The sequence below is a fragment of the Gallus gallus genome, chromosome 2 (assembly GCF_016699485.2).
Source record: "Gallus gallus isolate bGalGal1 chromosome 2, bGalGal1.mat.broiler.GRCg7b, whole genome shotgun sequence".
Taxonomy (NCBI): Eukaryota; Metazoa; Chordata; class Aves; order Galliformes; family Phasianidae; genus Gallus; species Gallus gallus.
Window position 1 is genome coordinate 60,958,676 of NC_052533.1, and position 22,826 is coordinate 60,981,501.

Here is a 22,826-nt window from a genome sequence, read left to right on the forward strand (position 1 = left end):
ACAACACATTTGGGGATTTGCGGATTTTCAGTAGCTAGATGTATGACCTATGGAGGAGAATAGGGGAGCTGGATGTTACTCAAAAAAATTGGGTTGTTATCCTGGTGAGAGACTTGTGATAACAGATAGACACTTCTTGTATGGACTTGCTGCTTAGCGAGTGACCCTTTCGATGTTGTTTGTGTCATAATGGTTAGGTGAGAGTAATGAATTTGTGCTAAGATGAGACACTTGGTATTGAATTTTTGCAAATGGTGGCGTGGTGTCTCATACCAATAATACTCCTTGCAATAGCCCAATGTATTCCTCCCTGTGAAGGGCATCGAGCTATGTTATTGATAGTGGCAAAAAGAAATGCCGTGTTACCAGCTACAGTTCTCCTGCTTGTCTTCTGTTTGTGTACAGGTAGGGAAATTTCATTGCAGAGTTGTCCGCCTACAAATGGCGTTAGGGCTTGAGAAGTGCTGAAACAGCTGTGCCGTGTGTTTTCATACCATGTAACGCCAGCAGTGCTGTGATGTCCTTCTCCTGAAATATGCCTTTGCCACTGTCCTTAAGTACATAGGTGCTGCTTGAGGAAGACAGTTCCTATCTCTGGAAATGGTTTATAGACCCAGCACTCGGGGAAAACAATTGACAGCATTAAAATATTCTGTTTTATGGAAGTAGAACACCGTTTTAGTTCCTGCGGGAGGAGAAAAGAATTATTGCCTGGGTCCTTTAAGGCAGTTCGAGAGCCACATAAATGTTTTCACAGTGACTAAAAACTGAATTAAAGCCAGAGCAAGAATGTTTTTGTACAGTAACGGATACTTAATGCCAGAAAGTTGATTAATATTACATCTCTTCCCAAACATGATCTGTGTAACAACATGAGGTTTGCATTGGAATAGCTGGCTCGGGTTCACAAAATTGGCAAGGCTCCCTCTTCTTCTAAAAACAAAACTTTTCCCTTTCACTCTTCCCTCTTTGTTTTGGATAGTTTTATGAATTCTCAATCACTTGCTTTACGCAGCACAAACTATGCTACGTACAGTGTATGCATATGATCCTTGCCTGTATCTTCCAGAACACTAACATAACACAAACGTGATCATACATCAGTGCTCGGCTCTTCCTTATGCTTGAGCTAATGGAGGAACCTACAGCAGGAGTATCTGGTATGGGAATCAGCTCAAGGAGGGCTTGTGAGAGAAAGCTTTGCCCGTGGAGTAGGCAGTTGACTGAACTCAGTGCGGTAACTCTGCTGTTTAAATAGTGAAAGTGTGATTATTGTGCGTACTACGAATGGACTTGGAGTGGATGGCTGGGTATACCCTATAAAATATTTGCATGTGTATTTATTTCTGTGGATACTTGAGAAAATTGCTGAAAACGCAATAAATGTTTATTGCTTAGTGAAGTGTCAGCTCCCTTAGTAAATGCTAAGTTAGTCTGTAGCAACCAAGCATGTCTGTGGCTTTACATGGTAAAACTTTTTCTCAGCCATTGTTATAGCTGCACCTAGTTACAGGCATAATTTGCACAGTTTGCATTGACCGGTGTAGGGATTCTTTATTGTGACTTCAAATAAAGATACCTTGAAATCCCTGGATGGGATCCTGTGTGAATATTAGTGCCCAGAATCCAGCTCCCCTGATGCAGAGGGAACTGTGCTTCATCCACCAGGGATCATGCTTGCCATAAGGTTTTGCTCAGCTGCCATAAATTATATCAGTGGTTTAAAAAACCCCAGTGCTTGCAAGTTTTGAATGTAGTGGTTCAGTTTCTTTGTGTTTGATCATCGCTGCTAACCAAAAGGCCCACAAGAATTTCACTATGGGACTCGTATTGAATCAGCTTAATAACAATAATAATTACTTCAGAGGAAGCAGCGTTTTGCAATGGACCTGTAGGTAAATGCGGTTAAAATGATATACCCTTGTTGTATTTGAAGCTTCTCAACAGCTTCTCAAATACAGTTTGCTTGTATTTTTCATCATTTGTTTGTAGTGCTCTTGTCTTTAATTAAAAGCTGTCCTGGAAATACGGAACTGGTTAAGGTAGCATAAAATGATGGCGATTCAAGATTCCAAAAGATCTCTCCTTTAACAGTGTGAGTTTTGTTGCTGGTGTGGGTTGTAGATTGGTTTTGTCTGTTTTTCCTCTTTTTTTTTTTTTTTAATGAAATTATTGCTTCAAGGATGAAACGTTTATTGACTGCTCTTTCACACGGAGAAAATGTAACTGGGAGCTGAATGCTGGATATTGTGCATGTCAGAGTTATATCTAGGATGGTAGACTGTAGTTATAGCACATCTATATCTGAGCTCAGTAAAATTTAAGGTACACCTTTCCTGCTTTTCTAAATGTCTCAGAAATATTGAAGGGCTGGCAGACCTCAAGGGAAATGCGATTTGCTGTGTTAGAAGACACAAAAGAATTAGTAATCATTTTATTCTTAAAGCAGATTTGGGCTCAGTATTTCATGGAGGGTTGTTGGTAGGTTACTTTTTGTTTTCCTTTGAGAAGGGAATTTTTCTTTCTTATTATCAGTTACTTTTCAACAGTGATGTTTCGTGGGGCACTTTTTGGTCTTCTTTCCCTGGTGATTTCATCTTTTCTGTCTTCCCGGCACTGTCTAACCATTTGGGCCAAGGTTTAATCCTGTATCTAACTTCGTAAGTCAAAATAACTTAATTTTGCATTTTTATTTTTATTTTTTTAATTCAGATGGGAACAAAATAGTGGCCTAGGGGATATATATGTGTATTTTACCTTGCAAGCTTGACTGATGATATTTTTTAGTAATTAATCAAATGAGCGCTTTGATTCTTGTTCATGTAACACGACTATGAATTCGGCAGACTTAATTTTCAGTAAGATTTTTATACCCGTCTGCCTATAGCGGTATTACAGGGGCTCAAAGAAACAAATACAGCTTTTTTTAGAAACGAATACCACCTATTCTTCAAATAGAGGCAGCATGGCAAGGGCTGTTTTGCATCTACATCTTGCCCTTTTTTTAATGTTCTCAGAGTTTAAGCTTTCTAAGCTTTTCCTGTGAGAGCGAACATCTTTTCTCCCCCATTTCTCTCTTCCCCCTTTCAAGAATCTTACAAATTAAGACAAAAGATAATTACTCCGAGGGTAAAACTGGCAGGGTTCCCACGACACTTAAAATTAATGAGCTGTTGCATATAAAATATACCTTGTCTCGTGTTCGCCGGGTTTGGGTTTTTTTGGTGAACCATAGAAGTGCACAGTTTGGCTTTTTGGCCGTCTTTTCCGTTGTAGTAATTTTCAGTTATAAAGTGGCAACCGAATGCAGAAGACTGATCTCTCTGACTGAAGGTTTCCGTATGAGCAGATCGCTATATACAGTTCCTTCCCTCTGAAGACAAATATCACTCGCAGTGATGAAACGCGTATTAACAAAGCTGCCATCATTTATTTGTGCTGTGTCCTATTAAAAATAAATAGTCGCGCTTTGTGCGTTCGTAGCGCCTTCCGTCTGATGTGAGAACTCCTTACAAAGGAGGATAAATGTATTGCCGTGAACTCCCCGAGAGGGGTTGGCAATTATTGTCAGTTCCATCACTGGAAATGAGACAGAGGGGTTATGAGACTTTCACTAAAATCACAGAGAAGTCCTCGGCTGTCTGGGGCAGCGCCAGTTGCTCCTGAGCTCAGCAGCACTGAAGCCATGGGGGAATTGGTGGTGAGTTGGCTGCCTATGGGATCCCTCTCATTCCTACTCAGTTCATGCATCAGGAAGCGAGGGAAGGAGGGAGAAGTGGAATAATGTAGGCTTGTGCTTCCAGGTGGTGGGGGTTTTTTTTAGCGTTTTGTTTTGTCTTTTTAATGTCACCTGCTGTAATGCTTACCACCACCTGAATGTGATAAGTGACCCGAATAACAATTCTGTTAATAACTTGCTGGAATTTCTCCTTCTGGAGGCACAGTGGGAAGATTGGAAGGTAGCTGGAGCAGCTTCGATGCACCTCAGCAGCTCAGGAGCAGCTTAGATGCACCTTCTCTGGCCAGCAGGACTGTTGCTTGCTTAAATTACTACTTTTACTGCTGCTGCTCCTGTAATACCACAAGACATCTGTAGGCAAAGCCAAACTTTGCATTTTAGATAAAAAGGAATGTGTCATTGGTATATCATATTTACTGACTAAATAAGGCTTTCATTTTCCAAGAAAACAGTGTCTTAATTCACTCTGCTAATGTTCCCAAACAGGTAGTGCGTGTTGTGTGTAATACTTATTATTCTTAGATATCTGCGCTGTTAAGTATTTATGAATTTTCTTATTTACATCCTCTCCTAAGCACTGTCAAAACAGAAGAGTGAAAAACAGGAGTAGATGGGTGGAGAAGTCAGGAGAGCACTTGCCATTGTGGATGTCGGATCACAAACCTCACAGACCTCTGTCAAGTGCTTCCCTGATGAACGAGTGGCACTGGCATATATTTACTACATTTTTTGATTAGCAATCAGACAAAAGGGTTGTTGGTTTGTTTGTTTTTTAAATCTCAGCTTTTGATGATCTCTGACAGTGAAAGATGAATGTATACCCCTAAATAAATTCAGCAGTGAGAAAGGAACATAACTTTTTGACATATAATTGTATATATTTTCATAACATTTATTGTGTACAGAACATGGTTTCTGTTCTTTCTTATACCTTAGTTTCAACAGAAGGCAGGGCTGCTCAGCTTAGTTCCCTGTATTACTTTATATGATGTGTTCCAAGTTATTATTTTTCTTTATTTGAAGAAGTACCTTTCTCTATTTGCAACTTGTCTGCTATTAGCAAGCTGCTGTCAGTTTGGTTCAGCAGTTTGGATATGATGAAAACAAAACATGCTTTTTCATGAAACGTTTCCTTTCATTATGTTAAAGTAAAAATAAATCTCTTTTCTGTTTATGTTACATTCAGCACTTCCTCACTGCCACAGCAAGAAGTTGATTAAAACTGTCATAAATAAAAATCAAAAGGATAAGTCTATATTTAGGTCAATCAAAATAGTAACATACCTTATATGTTTTAATTCGAGTACTTTAATAATCAAAGGAAATATCTTGCTTTGGTAAATCTGCTCATGTAGGTAAATATGCAAAATTGTACTTCTATTTCTGTATTGCTTTTACATTGATTAGAATAGAGTGCTCACTAAATATCGAACACTGACAGCAAAGAAAGTTGGGTTGTTTTGAATGAAGAGTTTCATCATGTATGCACTTCTTTATTTTCTTTAATACTCCGATTTTCCTCTCTTCTCAGTTTTCAATGGATCCAGCAAATCATTGAAGGAGAAAGAACCTGCCCAGAAACACAAAAGCAAAGAGGCCACACCAGGGAAGGAGAAGAACAGCGAACATAAGGCTGAGAGCCGAAAAGACCAGGCTGCTGCTAATCACCATCCTACTACAAACACTGGCTCCTCTACGAAAGGGCTCACTGCTAACAACCACCACACTCTTCATAGATCGGCTCAGGACTTAAGAAAACAGGTAATGAATTATGCTGTACTGTGGACACATGGGAAACACAAATTTTTAAGGTGCTAGCTTCATTTTTCACTGCATGGCACAGAGGGAACGTTGCAGTCCTTCAAGGCATGCTCTGAAGACAGCGGGGAGTTAATTTTTAGTGGAAGAGAGAGAGAAAAAGAGAAAGGAAAAAAGAAAAGTGCTATGTATATAGTAAGTCATTTAAAGTATGCTTTACAACTCTCTCTATATTATATAGTCTGTAGATATGAAAGCTAAAAGTTCACATCACTTCAAGCCTTTCTGATTGATACTTTCGTTGGCTTCTCGGCTGACAGTGCCAAGGCTGGCAGCACATGGCAGAAATGAATTCCCTTAGTGTACAGCTGGTCTGCTTGGATTATCTTAGAGGCTCGCTGGCATTGTAGAGAAGCTGACGTTATGCTCAGGTGTCTTCTGTTGCATGCAAGCAATTCAAATCTCAGAGTCTGGGAAAAATACCTTGCTCAGTGCATAAACTGTTCCAGGATATTGTCACCTTCCCAGTAGACATACCAGGAGGGAAGCTATTCAGGACTTCATGTTACCTACTTGAAGACTAGCAAAAAATTCAGCAAGAGTTTGTCTGAACCCAACTTTGATTTGGGTCTAGAAGTCCTTCAGTTCTTGTGACCTGCATTTGGGCAGGATGTGTCTTCATCTGTGAGTATTTTGGATGGTTGGATCATTAAACTCCTAGTATAGTAACTGATAGATTCATTTTCTTATAAAAAGGTTTTAAAAACCTCAGTCAGTGTCCTTTTAAATTCTCTCAGCTGTTATCTTTCATGAGATAATTCACTCTAAGGGGATGGGTTAGCAGTGCATCTGAACTGGGGAAGTGCAGTACAGAAAGCTTGCTGCACTTAACGCTTTTTCATTCTCTTTTCTGGTGGTTAATTCTCAGCAAGCCACTTACAGGCAGTTTTTATTTGCTGGCATGTGTAGATTTTTCTTCCAAATAGGCTAGGCTGGATTTCACTGGAGCTGGTATTGCCATTTTTGAGAGCTGTCAAGGCTTTAAATGGCACTTATCAGTCATAGGCTTGGAAATTTAAAAAAGCAAGAAGGAAAAACACCATTGCTCCTTGCCAAGGAAATCTTCCATGCCCTGTGCTTCAACGATGTTTAGCTTCTCCTGAAATGCCTCTACTGGACTTGTATTACCTTTAAGATCAAATCTGAGATCCTGAAGGAAGTCTGAGATCCTGAAGGTTACGTACAGTATATTTCTCTGTATCCATGTAACCTTCCATTCTTGATTCCCTCGTGGCAATTTTTGCGTATCGAGTCATCAGTTTGAATGCCTGCCTTCTTTTTGTATCTTTTCTTGGGACTGCCAATATCCTGTGATCCTTGCTGCGACATGCTCAGCCATGAGCACTTCATGTCAAAGAACTTTCCCAGAACGTAAGGATACGCTTGAGACTTACTCACAGGAACACTCATATGAAATGCTTTAAAGTTTTGTTCTAAAAGTATGAATGTTTAAAATTCTTCTAAAAGTCAACAGCTGTCTCTTGTGAAGGAAGTTCTAAGAAGGAAAAAAACAGCTGTAGAAAAATTCTGTACATGATCCAAGGAGGTTTGTATTATAGAATAGTAGATTTTTTTTTTTTTTGTATTGTACTTTGGAAAAAAATTTGGAGAAACTTAAGCACAGTGTGCTACAACCAATGGTAACACTACATAGGCACCTCACAAAGTGCTCCTCAAGCTTTAGAAAAGAAAGGGAGGATAAGCCCTAATGGGGGGGGAGGGAGGGGGGGGAGGGTTGGGTTTTGTTGTTGTTGTATTTTTTTTTTTTTAAGTGGAAGGATAAACAGTTTAGTTTTTTCTTGAAGTCCACAGTGACATAAATCCTTTCTTACCAATTTTAATGAAAACACGGCTGTAACTAATTAAAAGTGATTTATGCATTTTGCCTGGTAAAGTAATCTCGCTTTCTGCAAAACCTTAGACGTAACAATTGAGACATCACTAAATTTCTGCTCTTGATGGGAGTCTTTGTTGACTGCTTTGGTGCTTTCCTAAAGGAGAGTTGTTTTCTCAGGGTGTCAGCTGCATGTTCGTCCTCCTTCCAGTATGTTTTTGCTTCTTGTTCATGTGCATTTACCTGGTGTCTTGATGTATGTGTCTTTTTTTTTTTTTTGTTAAGTCTTAGAGAAAATAAAAGGAGAACACAAGAAATTACATGAGATTTTCTTTTTTCCTCTCTTTTTTGCCTTTTCTAGTGTGCATTTGCACTTGTCACATTTCCTCTCTCGTTCTTCCTCCCTTGCTATCTTTCCAAATTCCCTTCAAAGGGATTGTGGGCAAACGAGATGTAGTTCAATGGGGCCCTCTCTTGGCCTAATATGGTAATTTAGATCTGCAAAACTCATATATCAACAGGAGTATTTTTATGAATGAATTCAAGATCAGCTGTGTAACACAAACTTTTATAGAGACCAGAATTGGTGTTGGTATTGCTAATGTTGCTGCTTTTACTGTGGTTGTTATCTAATAAGTTGTTTGTTGGCCTTATTTTGTGTATTTTGTGCATATGTGTGTGTGTATGTCTGGAGGGTGGATCCCAGGTGCTGTGCGGAGGTGTGTATGTAGACCAGTTCGAATCCAACAAATTTCTGCAATACTGTGTGCTGGTTTTTATTTGCTTGTAAAAAGCCAACAATTTTTAAAAGTTATTGTGCCATCTTTCACTGCAAGGCAAGTGTTCAGTAAAGTGGAGAAAAGAGTGTTCTGAAGACAAAAATATATCAGCACAACTGAGAAGATAGCAGAAAATCACAGATATTATCCATATCCCTAGTTTCATCTTTAGCTCAAGACTTTGAGTCATGTAAGGCTAATGTCAATCATTTTGTTACTATTTGAATTAAATTGACTTCTTTCTTATGCGCTCAGTGTAAGCACTGCCTCGGAATGGAGCTGTGGCATAGACTCCCATTTGGTGAACCTGCGCACCTGGCAGTGTGGCCAGTTTTTTAGGCTGACTCTGTGTGTGTATGTTTGGTTTGGGGGGAGACATATCAACAGTAGAAAGGTAAGAAAATGGCTACCGCAATTTCTTGTTTCTTTTGGTTCCAATCGTCTGATGGGTCCTCAGAGACAAGTACAGACCAGGAACATGTAGGTGTTTGCTGACCAGGCAGAATTTCGCATTTGTCAATGTGAAATCCTGAATCCACCAATTGCTTTGATGGTGGGCGATGACCACGTTGTTTGTTCCATTTGTTTCCAGCTGGAGGACGTTTGTTGCAGCCTATTGCCATTTGAAGCATGTTCTGCTCTGGTCTATACACTGCTGCTGTATCTTAAATTTCATGCTCCTCTCTTTCAACGCACTCGATACCTGTGGACATCTGGGGAGGGGAGAGGGAGAAGCATTTGAAAACCATTGAGTTGTGTCTGCTCTGGAAAGATGATGGTTCTGAGAAAGTTTCCAGAAGTGTTTCTTTCTTACGGGGTCTTCTTAGTTAGCAACCAGACAGAAACAATTCAATTCACTATGGTACTCCGAAAGCCAAGTGTTCCTCTACTTCAGGACTAGTTCATCATTGGAATAACTTCATTTGGTCTGAACAGAAATTTGAATGTGCTTATAGTATAGGATAGTAAGCTAGATAGCTGAAGCTTATGTACCTATTCAGTGCAAGATTTGGCCCTGAGAGGATCTAAGCTTTCATTGTGTGGAGGTATTCTTACAACTCTAACCAGTTGTGAGAAGTTGCTGTTTTCTTAATAAATTTCTTAATAAATTCAGAGTCCAGAGTTTCATATCTTGGCAGTTTTAATTTTGGCCTCAGGCTGAGGGTGCTGATAGTGTGTCTTCTTTCAGAGAGGATAAGTTGTGAGGATCTTGCCCTTCTCCATTAGCACTTGTTCCATGACTGGCTTTTATGTAGGCCGTGTGCCACCATTACCTCTCTGAAGGAGTGACCTGGATGGCCATTCAGCATTCTGGTCATGACTTCTTAAAAAAAAAAAAAAAAAGTTGTAGGAAATCTGGGGTGACAAGGCATTTCCACATAGTCTGGATATCCCCTCTGAGGTGTTTTCTTCACTGTATCTAACAGCACAGTACTACAGCTATGATATCCTTGAAACCTTCTTGAAAACCTCCAGTTAGAAGAGATTCCACAACATCCATCAACAGCTTCTTAGAGCATTTTCCTTTTCTACCAATTAGAAAGTTTTCCAAGTTGCATTTTAGATTATCTCTGTAGACAGTTAAGGGGTTATTTTCAGCTTTTTTTTTTTCATACATGGAAGTAGTGTTGACTGTCTCTTTTCAGAGATCTTTATGCATCAGAAGGCCACTACAGAGTTCTCTGTTCTCTCTTAGTAGACTCTTTTAGACTAAATAAGCCCAGCTCCCTTGGCTTTTCAATAAAAATCTTATTATCTAAATACCTGAATATTTTGTTGTCTTCTAGACTTGCTCCAGTGTCTGAACTTTTGTTACAGGCCAGGCCCAGCACTGGGCATAGCCCTGCACAGGAAAGCCCATGTTCCTGCCTCTTGCTTTTGACATTGTGAACGATAGTTCTCACAGAGAGGTTTGCATGCTTTCACCACCATTGCGTTTTGCAGCTCACATTGTTCTCCAAATATTATTCCTCCCTACGTGTATTTAATTTGTCCTTCCTAAAATTAGCAGTTCCTCTTATTTTAGAAATGTTCTGACATAACTTCTTCGAGATTGCCTTTAATTTTGACCTTTCCTCCAGAGTATTTACAGTTCCTTCCAAGCATGAGCCACAGACTCAGTTTATGATGGCGCAGGTTACTAATGGAAGGACTTAGCAGAACTGAGGCCAAAATAGACCTCTGCCAAAAATCACCGGAAATGCCCTCTCAATATAACCATGAGCCATGACAATAATGAAAGTCTTTCTTCAGTCTACTGTGAAGCCACTTTATTAGTACTTACACCTAGGGTGTGCCTCCAGAGCTTGTTTGATGGGATGCTAATGGGAGCTCTACTGAAGCAAAGATGCCTCTTTGCCCGCTCAACCAGGTGTCTATCAGAAAAAGATTAAATTAGCTTGCACTGCTAAACTGTGAGGTGGGGTGTATGTGTGTGTTTGCTTTGTTTGGTTTTTTATCATTATCTTACTATGTTTTACGTGTTTACAAATTAACTGTTTGACGTTGGTTCCAGAATCATTTTAGGGTTTGAAGTTAGCAGCCTGCCTGCCTTCCTCCATTTCTCTCAAGGACCCATGCCATAAGTTAACTAGGTACACTTTAGCTTGTTGCAATTGCCTTCCTAGCTCTTCTTTGAAATTGACTTTTTTACATGTCTGGTAAGTATTCACTTAAACGGTGGTGCTTGTTTTGAGGACAAACCAAAAGAAGCACAGGCGCTTCAGCTGAACTGTTTCATTTGTTTTCCTTCCTTGTGTAGCAGTCAATCTACACTACTGCTTGTGTAGGAGTGTGTCTGCTGTCCTTTGTTAGCTTTGTATTGTTGAAGTATTTATAAAATCTTCTGTGTTTCATTTTGTGCCCCTGAAGGAACTGAAATTCCTTTAGCACCTTGACCTTTCTGATTTTATTCCTACATGCTTTTACTATTCCACTATAACTGCACCTACCTAGTCACGTAATTCTGCTTCCATTTTTAACTGTGACCTTAGATATTTTTTTGAGAACCTTATGAACAAGCATAATGGCCTATACTTTGTATCCTTCTCCTGAATGGGAATTGTTTGGGTTTGGGGTTGTTTTTTGAGGGTTGTGTGTACGTGTGGTTTTTTTTTTCCCCAGATATTTTTCCCCCCCAAATCTGTTGTCCTTTCTCTGCTATTGTCATATCTTAGAATTGTAAAATCATTTCATAATCACTGTCATCCAGATTACCTTCCCCTTCCAGTCCTCAATCAATTCTTCTCAATTAGTCCAGATCAAATCTGTAATCAATGTTCCTGGCTATTTATAAAGCCAGAGATCTTGTGCTGACAGCTGCAGGCAGGAGGCAGTGTCTCAGCAGATCTCTACCTGTGTCTGTTCTACAGTGTGAGAAGGCTCTCTAAAAGTCAAACCCGGGCCTCCATTTCAAATCTTACTGCCTAAATTTCAAGGGACGATGGTAAATACACACTTAATGGGAGACTGTAGTGTGATCTTTTCAGTCTCTATTTTATCCCTATTTTATAACATCCCTATTTTGTAAGTGATTCAATTTCTTGAATTCTTTATTTGAAGGTGCCATGCTTACTGATTTCACAAGCATTTTGAAATCCTGCAGGAAAGAACTGTAACTTTGCAGAAATGGTGCTACTCACCTGAGTGCCAATAACGGGTGATTGTTGTATTGTGTGCTCTCACTTTGAGTGCATTTATCAGTGTTCCTTTGATTTTTGGGGTGTATTTTTCTTCGCTCATGGTAGTTTAAGGAGGTCAGAAAAAGTGTTCAAACTTGTTTAAATGGTTTAACTTTCTAAAGGTTTAATCTTGAACTTTCATTTTCTTGGCAGTGGGGCTTGCTTTGACAGTGCTGAGCCACCACAATTCCCTTTGAAGCTGAGGGCTGCTTTCTGAAATGGTTGCTCTCAGTGCTTAGCACGTCTTATAATTAAAATACTAATTTTAGTTTTATAATTGGATTAAAGTGCCTAACAGAAAGAAGCGGAGTCCAGTTCTTGTAAATTGCAGTGGCACATTAGTAAGTGATGATAAAATGTGTCAGTAAAACTGCCCAGATATCAAACTTCAAAAACAAATATACAAAACCACCTTTTTAAAAATGCACTGAACTCCTGTATGCGTTTTTATTTCGTGTTAATAACTAAAGCAACAAGACGCCTCCCTGGATTTAATATACAAGACAGACTGGATCCCTCATGGCTGTCCTGATCTGTTGGGTACATAATGTGTTCAATATTTATTTTTACATGTAGGTATGTATGCATAGAGAGGAGGTTTGTGTGAATCTAAGTGTGTTGTTTTTGCAAAACATGCCCATTCCAGGTTAGCGTAGATGGTACACACTGGTTAGTCTGTTTACTATATAGGAAACTGTGTGTGCACTTACTTAAGGGAAGTTGGGTGGGTGAGGGAATAGTCTTTAAGGTCTGGGAAAGGAGATAATAACAGTATTAGTTTGTAGATAGTGTAACTTGCTTTCTAGCAGGGAAAGAAGAGGGTATTGCTAGCAAGTGACCTCACCCTTCTTAATACTGGAGGGTTCATACCCTCCAAAAGCAAGATCAACTTTCTGGGGACATCTTGGCTCATTGTAGAATAATAATAATAACAATGATAATAATAATAATGTTATTTCATATTCTGAATGCCCAATCTCTCCTCTTGTCTGGGTGAAAATTATTATAGGAAGATTGAACAAAGGGGCCAGGAGTCAGGACTGCAGAATATGGTTGTCCAGCAAATGGGAAACTGTGGCAGACTGGCAACCTTATTAATTTACTTTTCTGTTTTATGTTTCCTTCCTTCTGCTCCCCCTGCGATGCTCCTGGCTTTGTAGGTTTCTAAAGTCAACGGAATCACTCGAATGTCATCTCCGAGTGCAAATGCAGCCAGTGCCAAAAAGATGAGAGACGTCAGACCTTCACCGTCCAAAACTGTGAAGTATACTGCAACGGTGACAAAGGGAACTGTCACATACACCAAAGCCAAGAAAGAACTGGTCAAGGAAACCAAACTAAATCACCACAAACCCAGTTCACCTGTCAACCACACAATCTCAGGGAAACTAGAAAGTAGCAATGCAAAAACCCGCAAACAGGTGCTATCCCTTGGAGCATCCAAGTCTAACAATACCGCTGTTAATGGTGTAAAAGTCAATGGCAAGTTGAACCAAAAGACATGCACTAAGGAGGTGGGGAGACAGTTGAGGGAGGGGCTGCGCAATTCGAAGAGGAGGCTGGAAGAGACTAATCACATAGACAAAATACAGTCGCCCACCAAGAGGATGAAAGGGGCTGTCAACTTGGCAGAAGCTGCGAGCAAAAAGGCAGTTGTCGAAAAGCCTTTGCTGAATGGACACCTTAAAAAGGAAGTGCCAGAGAAGAATTTGGAAAGAAATAGGCCGAAAAGAGCCACTGCTGGAAAGAGTACGCCAGGGAAACAAGCACATGGCAAAACTGAAAATGCCTCCTGTGAAAATCGTTCTACCTCTCAAGCGGAGTCCTTGCACAAGCCACAAGACTCAATGGGAAAGCACGAAAAGGGCAGTAGTAAGTCTGGGTGGGGGATGCTGGGGGAGATTCCCATCCTTAGGCCCTCCACCAAGGAATTTCATGACCCACTGATATACATTGAGTCAGTCCGAGCTCAGGTAGAGAAGTATGGGATGTGCAGGGTGATTCCTCCTCCAGACTGGAGACCTGAGTGCAAGCTAAACGATGAAATGCGGTTTGTGACACAGATTCAGCACATACACAAGCTAGGCAGGCGCTGGGGACCCAACGTGCAGCGGCTGGCCTGTATCAAGAAGCACCTCAAATCTCAGGGCATTACCATGGACGAACTCCCACTCATAGGTAAGGGCTGTGGTTTCCTTGGCCTTTTGCCGCTGCTTGTTAGAGTCCGTGTGCAACTTTATGCTCCGTTTGCCTGTATGCTTAACCAAATCCCTGTTCAATTAACACCGAAGAGCCTGGCTCTCTCTCTTTGTCCATCAGTCAGACGTGGTGCAAGTAGGTTGTGGAAGCCGCTTTGCGGAGAGGCTTTGCATTGCCACCTTCCTCCTTCCAGATCTATTTTGCCCAGGGAAAAACGCTGTTATAGCATCCCGGTCTTCAGATTTCAGGATCTTCACCCCTACTGTTTATTTTATTAAGTAGTACAGCTGTGGGTATCGATGGTCTTCGTTTAAATGTTATTTCAGAATAGTCTTGGACGGTACCAAAGGTGTTTTCCAAACAGGTTACAATGCTGCCAAGCTAGAATACAAATATTTTTCCCCCTTTCTTTAAAAGCATTTAACCAAGGGGAAAAAATATCTTGAAACTGATTTCTATTTGGGTACTCAGACACTTCAAATCACAAATTTGCAGTGACCTGCTGACATTTAACAACCATTAAGTGTCAAGAATAGGCAGTAAAATGTGGTTGATTGCAAAATGGAGGTTTCATTATTTCTCGCAGCAGGTGTCTGCCAAGGCTAATGCCTGAGTAAGAATCACTTATTTAATAGAATTCTTGGTTTATGGTCTGCTGTCAAATATGACACGTGACAAAAATGTGACAATAGTTTGTAAAAACATGACAACAGCAGCATACAAATGAAGTGGTGAATGATTCACCTCCATCTCAGCTGCCTTTGCAGCCATGACATAACAACAAAGTTTTGTTTTTAATTTGTGTTAACCTTCTCCTTTGTTTTTGAAGTGTTTTGAGTCAGAGCACGCGGGATCTGCATGTTGCAACTTGAGGCTAGAGTTTTGCCTTTGAGGCATTATCCCATCAGAGGCAGCCATCAACACTAGTTGGATTAAAGGACACGCTTTTCTGTTTAAACTGTTCACAATGCTTCCCTCCCATCTCCCTTCCACCCCCCCCAAATGTTAAAACTTTGTTTTATGTCACGTATGGTAAGTGGGTGCAAATGCATAAAAGCACACAAAGAGATGATGAAGTTCATGATGAACCAATGAAGGGCACAACAGGGAATGAAAGAATTTGAGGAGGAGGAGGAGGAGGAGTGAGGGTTAGTGCTCTGTTGCAGCAGCCACGCAAAAACGTTCAAGGAAATCTGAAAATTAAAATCACTCAAGCAGCAATAAGTGAACATTTTGTATGCCTAATGTATGCAATGGTTATATGCTAATAGAGAGGAGTAATGAATTAAATTTACATTGGCGAGAGTGAGAAGAAAATGTGCAAGACAGCTCGATTAACACTCCTGGAACAATGTTAACTTTTTAATGAAATACCTTAACTCGGCATTAAGATAGCATTACTGTTAATTATTTGTATTATTTAAGTACCTAAGAGCCTAATTAATAGGCAAGGTTTCTATTCTGCTGGGTGCTATATAACTGGAGCAAACAGTGATCTCTTACAACATTTGCATCCTATATATCCTTTCTGCAGTAATTTCGTAACCGATCTTGGTTTAAAATTAAAAACAAAATGGAGTAAAGAAGCTGGAGATCATCACTGTACAAAGATTAAAAAGCTGGTGGCTCTGGCAGGAAAGATATAAAATCATCTGTGATGATACGCGTACGCTTATTTAAGTAGACGTTCATACATACTCCCCCCTTTCAGGGCCAAATCACATTTCCATCGAAGCAAATGGGAGCTTTGCCAATAACTTGTATAGTGCCAAGGCTTGGTATTAAACGCATACGTTAAGATTTAAGATTTTTTTTTTAATGGGCTTGCTCACCAAGCAATTTAGAAATACTCCTAATGTAGTGAAATTGAGACTTATTTTTTTTTTTATCTTTTGTAGACTCTTTTTGCGTAACACGTGCCAGGTCTCATATTTAAGCCACTTTGCTAAAGGCACTTTAGAAATGAGGTTAATGAATTATTTTATTTTTTCCCTCTTCGACCTTTCAAGCAAAGTTTAAGCAACGTACTAAGGCCAGTCCTGGAAAGCATCAGCGTGAGATATAAATGCTTCCAAAAGCTACGACTGCGTAAATGGAATTATAATTGAGACCATTTTGTAAACCTGAGCTGTAGCTGGCCCTGTGGAGCATCTGCTAGATATATGGGACTTGATTGAATGATGTGATACTTACGCTCTTATATTGCAGAGTGATTATGAGCTATCATTCCATTATGCTGGAGAATATTGCTTTTCTTAAATACACCATAAATAGTGTTGAAACTAGGACCTTAAACTAGGTGTGCACAATTTGTTGCACTGCAGAACATGTATAATACGAAACCTGAAAGATGCTTATTTCAAAGTTTGGAGTGTGTTACTCAACTTCGTATGTTCGGCTGAATCGATTGGGATGAAAAGCCATCTTAAATTATACCTTCCCTGTATTTGAACTGTGCGTATATATAATACTAGACCAAAAAAGTACTTTCTGTAATAGAGGCCAGCTTGAGTGTTACTTTATAGGGAAGATTAAAGAAGAAAGAAAGAAAACCTTTCAAAAAAAAAAAAACCCGTTTTTCCAATGGTATTGACCTGTTCTCTACTCCAAAATTTCAGCCTTGTGATTATTAAAAAAGCTCTGTCTCCAGCTTTGACATATACTCCTCAAAGCCTTCCCTTTTGTTCTGGCCACAACCAAAAACATTCCCCCTTTTCTCACATTAGCCCACTGCTGTGTGGGCACCATTGGCAGGCAACCTCTGCAACCGATGTCGTGTGGACATGGAGGCTTGGTGCAAGTGGTGGGAAGAGGGGGAAGGGCAGAAGGAAGGAGAGTGTGGGAGGGAAAATGAAGGAGGCTCAAACTTGGCATCAGCAATTGAGATGCAGCATGGGGAGATTTGAAGAAAGTAATAGTGCTTGCATAAGCAAGCAAAATGATAAAGCTGGACCTTAAAGATGCTGTAGCTGTGCATCCAACAGTACATATTTACCATAATGCTGCTTCTTGCACTTCTGTTTTATAATAGCATTTCTAAGTGCTGTGAAACTGCTGTGGTGTAATGATTTTATACTTCAGTCAAAGAAAAAAAAATTGGGAAGGAGAAACAATGTGGCAGCAATGTTGACACCAGTTTTGTATGAATTCTTTTTTTTTTTCCCTTCAGTGGTGGCTTGTTGAATTGTAGGTTGTCTTTGGCCAGTTCCTTAATTCTGCTGATGATTCATTTCTGTGCTTTGAGAGTATTTATGATGCTTCTTTTATTGTTCATCATCCATTTGGCTGCTTTTTATGCTGAAGTTTGTATAATCTTCTGTTTTTATTTTTTGTCTGGAGTGTGAAATGTGCTAGTCATCTTAAAACATACAAAACCATGATGGAATATAAAATGTGGATGGCCTCAAAGTGGGAGAATGCATCTGGAACTTTTTACATAGTAGCAGTTGCCAGCTTTCTTTCAGGCACCAGCCCTCCTCCTCCTCCCCTCTTTTTAACAAAAAATGTTTTAAGAAGAGATCTTTTTTTTCCTACCTGTAGTGAAAATGATGATGTTGTGCTTCTTTTAAATGCTTATTGTATTCAAAGTGTTGCACAGACGTGAGATAACAGATATTTCATCTCCAGAAGGGACAGATACATGTCATTTTGATTGCCAGCACCTTTCTTGACAATTGTTTTGCTTCTTCCGCATATGAAATAACTGTGGGACTGGTGGCAGACAAGGGGAGGGTTGGCAGTGTGTGGGCGCTTAGGAGTTGGACAACTCTACCAGCGCACAATTAGAGAGGAAAGACACATGCCAGGTGATGGCTGGGGTTGCTCTGAAGCAAGATGGTGTGAAAGAGCAAATTTAGCCCTAGGGAATGCTGCTGCAAATAGCAAGGTGTGATAATTCACCGAATCAGTCAAGTTAACAGAACAGTGGTGGGTGCCTGTCTTGAGTGGGAAGCGTACAAGACGGGGACCATCCTGCTGCGATGTGCAGGTGATCAGAGCTGTACGGATGGCACATTTCTTATGTGCCCAGCCTGGCTCTGTGCCGCTGGTAGGAATGCTTTCTGCTTGAGGCCTACGGGTTTCCTAACCAGCTCCTGTGTTTCCCTTTCCCCCCTCTGCTGCCTGGCACACGCGCACCCCAGGAGGCTGTGAGCTCGATCTGGCCTGCTTCGTCCAGCTGATCAACGAGATGGGGGGGATGCAGCAAGTGACTGACCTCAAGAAATGGAACAAACTGGCAGACATGCTGCGCATCCCCAAAACTGCACAGGACAGGCTGGCCAAGCTGCAGGAAGCCTACTGCCAGTACTTGCTCTCCTATGACTCCCTCTCCCCTGAGGAGCACAAGAAACTGGAGAAGGAGGTCTTGCTGGAAAAAGAAATCTTGGAGAAGAGGAAAGGACCTTTGGAGGGACATTCGGAGAATGCCTACAAGTTCCATTCCTTGCCCCGGTTTGAGCCCAAAAACGGACTCATCAACGGCGTGGTTCACAAAAATGGCTTCCGCAACAAGTTAAAAGAGGTCGACGTCCCACTGAAGACGGGCAGGCGGCGGCTCTTCGCTCAGGAAAAGGAGACCACAAAGGATGACGAGGAGGAAGAGGAGGAGGGAGTTCTTAGTGACTTACACAAGTGTATATACAAGGTAACGAGCCAAGCTCTGCTGGTTTTGCTGTGCGGAATTGCCCTTGCTGCGGTCTGGGTTGCACGAGGGTTCTGGGGAGATGGTGGGCTGTCGCCTTGGGGTGGTCTGTTAGCTCATCTGCCTGGCTCTTGTGGCATGTCTGAAGGTGTTACTGTGGTTGTAGGACATGCTGCACCAGGCTTCCCACTCCGTCTCTTTGTGAGAGGTTCCTTGGATAGCTCTGTCCAACTATCCTTGCAGACGCAATTCTTATTTTCATTGAGTAGGGACATTTAGAGCCATGTTCTGCCTTCTCAATCTTGCTTCTTTGCCAGTCTCTCGTTGTAGTAGTAGTAGTAGTAGTGCTCCACATCAAAAATAGCGTCACTGGCAATGCACTACATTTAGAAAGGGCAAATTGAAATGCAAACACTATTTTCATCTCTGATGCCAAATTTTGCTCAGCACTAACAGTCACATGAGTGCTTAGTCCTCCACATGTCAAGTACACCCATTTACAAAGGAATGCTGACTCTTTGGCTGTATTTTATTTGGCAGTCTCTGACTCTTGAGCAGTATTTGGCACTGCAGCCTGCAGTACAGTTTTGAGTTGTGTTGAACTGTTAAGCCAAGCTTGGGGAGATATATAGCATTCAGTGTCAGTGCCCAGTAAAGGAATACTCTGTTCTTCCCTTTCCCAGTCTTGCTTCCATCACTAGGAAATGAAGCCAGATAGCTCAAAGTGGCTTAATGTTAAGCTATTTAGAGGCTGCATGAGCTCATGACTTGGGCTTTAAAAGCTTGCTACAGGTTTCTTTGCAGCCTGTTACGATTTGTCAGCCAAAAATTCTTTTGTTTGGGGACTCTGTCCTCAATCCTCCCTCTGAAAAGCAATCTCTTTGCTGTGTTCCTATTGGACGGGAGCTTATCTAATGACAGCAGCATTTGTGAATACTGAAGTGGCATTTCTGTGCTTAATATACTGTTCTTAATAATGTTAAATGAAAAATTCAATATACCTTCTCCTGCCTCTGCTATGTGAATCACCTCCAACGTGGTGGAGGGAAGTATAAATAGAAGAAATCACGCAATGGTCTTGATCCACTGGAGGAACTCAGGAGACTTGTGGAATGAACATTGTTCATTACTAGGGTGTTTGATAAGACTTAAGCTGAGAAGGTGCTTGGCTCAAGGATTTAAGCAGAGAGTACATTACAGAATTTTACAAAACACACCTTTTAATCCTCCATCCTCTATTTTTCTTGAAATGATGGTTTCCTTTCCTGTGTGTGTGTGGACAGGGGAGTGTTACTTTCCTATTTCTGAGAGAATCTAAATCTCTTTTAACAGAACGCGTCCTCATGTTACAGTTTCAACAGATGATGGGATTATAATGGTGCGTTTCTAATTCTCACTAAAACAAAACAAGAAAACCCACCCCCCTTTTGTAAATGTCCAGGTCAATAGAGTGTTAGAATAACATAATCATATGGGTGTAGCTCAGTTCTGACCATGAAGTCTATACCTCGGACCATACAGGGAGGTCATAAATTTAGGGTTTTGCACAGTGATTTTGCAGCCAGCATGTGCTTGAGCTGGAACACGCTTTTAGAAAGAGACATGCAGTCTTCCAGGAGCAGTTACCATTGTATCGCATGTCAAGGTTAGAGTAAATCTCCTTTGTGTTTGGCTGATTTTCTGCCAGGACTCCCAAATTATTTTCAGTGTTGCTCCTTTCCAGGCTGTAAGGCCTGCTGTGCTTTTAAATGTATGCTGCAGGCTGCTGCGCTTGCTTTCTTTGCTCCCTAAACGTATGGCTTTTCTACTCTGCTGTGATACTGTGTTGTTGTCAGTAAGTAAATTGCAGTCATCAAAGAGCTGTCTGTTGCAAGATTTTCACTGTCCTCTTCTTCCCCAGTGTGAGCTCTGAAAACAATTTAAAAATCTGTAGTGGGGCTGACAGAAAACAGAGCTCTGGTTGTTGTGCAGGACAACCCGAAGGCTTTCTAGCAGGCCTGTCGCATGGACAAGCTGGAGAAATCACCAAAGCCAGTTTTACCAGCCCTTGCAGGAAACCAGCCCAGAAACTCAAGCTGAATTCTCTTCAGCCAGGTTTGCCCTCTGCTTAACAGAGGTCTCTCATTCCCACCTACAGCCATGGTGAAATCTGCATTTTCTGCTCATTGTTCTGTCCCTTTAGCATCTCCAAGGTTTGCAGTACTGTAGGATCCTTCTCTGTGCCTTCCCTTCCCTTTCCACACCATGGCCAGGAGTGCTGTCCTCCATGCAGGCTTGCTGATGGTGCCTCGGGTTTCTTTTCAAGGCTGATACAGAGACCACAAGAAAAGAAAATCAGAAGAGGAAATTTTGTCCCATAAGTCATTGTGTGTCGTATTGTCACAGCAGCGGAGACTGCTGGGTAGCTTAAAGCTCCCAGGACAGCTGATGAACTGTTGAAACATTTTTTGAGGGCATTTTGAAGGATATTTTCCTTTTCAGCACCTAATTTTGTGTTGTGATCAAGATGCTCCACTGGAGCATTTAAAGTTATTTTCAGAACAATCATGGGAGAAGTTTGCTAAAATCCCTCAGATTTAAATAAATAAATAAATAAAATAGAAGAAACAAAAAAGACAGAAACCCCTCAACCATTGCATTTACAGCCTCTAAGAGGCTAAAAAATAGCAAATTTTGATTGAGGGAGCATAGGCAAATGCAATTTTAGAGGGCTAAACTGTTGAATTTTTCTTTCTTTTCTTGCTTGCTGCAAATCTGAAAACAGGAAGGACGTGTTTAATCTTGGAAGATCAATCCTCATTCTTGCTCCTCTTTGTAAGATGAGAGAAAGCTGCTGCAGAGTGTTTGTTAGCATGCGAGCCGTGATGTATATGCTCAAGTTTGACGACTGTTGGTGCAGGCCCTGCATTTTATGAGAGCCTTTGTTTTAAGAGGATGCCTCAGTAACTGATTCATGAGGGCATTAAAAGATGAAGGAAACTGCTTATTCTATCACAGAGCATCCAAGTTTATGGGAATTGGAGGGCCCCAGGACATGGGCATTTCATAAACTTTTGTTACAGCTGATTGCATTGCGATCAATTAAAAAAGTGACAGTGTTACAGCTATAGGAGCTCAGCAAAGTGATAGATAGGCTGCTGTGTAGTTCTCAATTTGGTCTTGGGCATTTGCGATGCTCCTGCCTTCAGTGCCTATAGAGGATGCTTCCCAGAGCTTGCAGCTATTATAGATAGACAAGAGCAGGTACCCAGAGAGTTAGATGTAGCTCAGACAGCAATCCAAGTCATATCCTCTTCTCGTGTAGCTGGTGTCCTGCAGCAGTGCCACGAAAGATGCACTCGTTTGGCAGTTTTACTGTATTTTACTTTTCTCAGCCTTGTAAATGAGTGGTTCCTTGCAATTGTGCTACTTTTACTGGATGGAGCATGCCTAGTTTTTTGTGTTCTGGTGCTTACTGTAATCTCGGTAAACTCTATTTTTTGTGACCCCCCATCCTTCTGTGTCATACAGTACTGGTTTAATGCTGAACATTACTATTAATTTTCTAAATTGTTTTTGTCCGTTTCTCTGTATGTCAAGAGCATAGCCACACAGCCCTTGGGACCTGAGTCTGAAATTCAGGTAGGGCTGGGGACTGCTTCATTTGCAACACGTCAGAGACTGCGAGGTCACGTGTCCAGCTGCTGTAGTTTTCAAACACAGAATGCTGTGCTGGATGAAGCTGTGTACGTGGCTTTCCGTGAATGCTCAATTGGTCTTTTAAAGGGTTGGTTTGACAGCATTATTCTGACAGATGAAACATCATTTAATGTGATGGAACTTCTCTAAGTTTTGAGAAATCTAGTAAGAAAATACCACATGCTTCCTGAAGATGTTTTCCTCACTTATGATTAGAAATTTAGCATGTAAGGAAAAGAGTGAGGCCAGGGGAGAGATGGAGACACCTAGTTTTATTTTCACTTTTAATTTTATTTTCTTTTTCCACAGGGTAGGTCTGTTTCTTTAACAACCTTCTACCGAACAGCAAGAAACATCATGAACATGTGCTTCACGAAGGAGCCTACAGTAGCTGAAGTAGAGGTGAGACCAGCACAAGGGGTGGTAAAGCATAGAGTTTCATCATAATTGGTGTTTA

General features: G+C 40.9%; 1 protein-coding gene across 3 annotated transcripts in view; it reads left to right on the forward strand.

Moving 5' to 3' along the window:
- The window catches only part of JARID2 (jumonji and AT-rich interaction domain containing 2), a 206,418-nt gene that overhangs the window by 163,503 nt on the left and 20,089 nt on the right, over positions 1-22,826 (forward strand). For all 3 annotated transcript variants that reach the window (XM_046924133.1, NM_001012862.2, XM_046924134.1), the window contains exons 6-9: positions 5,271-5,500; positions 13,011-14,028; positions 18,192-18,694; positions 22,679-22,771. In XM_046924133.1, the coding sequence (XP_046780089.1) occupies positions 5,271-5,500; positions 13,011-14,028; positions 18,192-18,694; positions 22,679-22,771 (1,844 nt within the window). The remainder of the gene's footprint in view (positions 1-5,270; positions 5,501-13,010; positions 14,029-18,191; positions 18,695-22,678; positions 22,772-22,826) is intronic.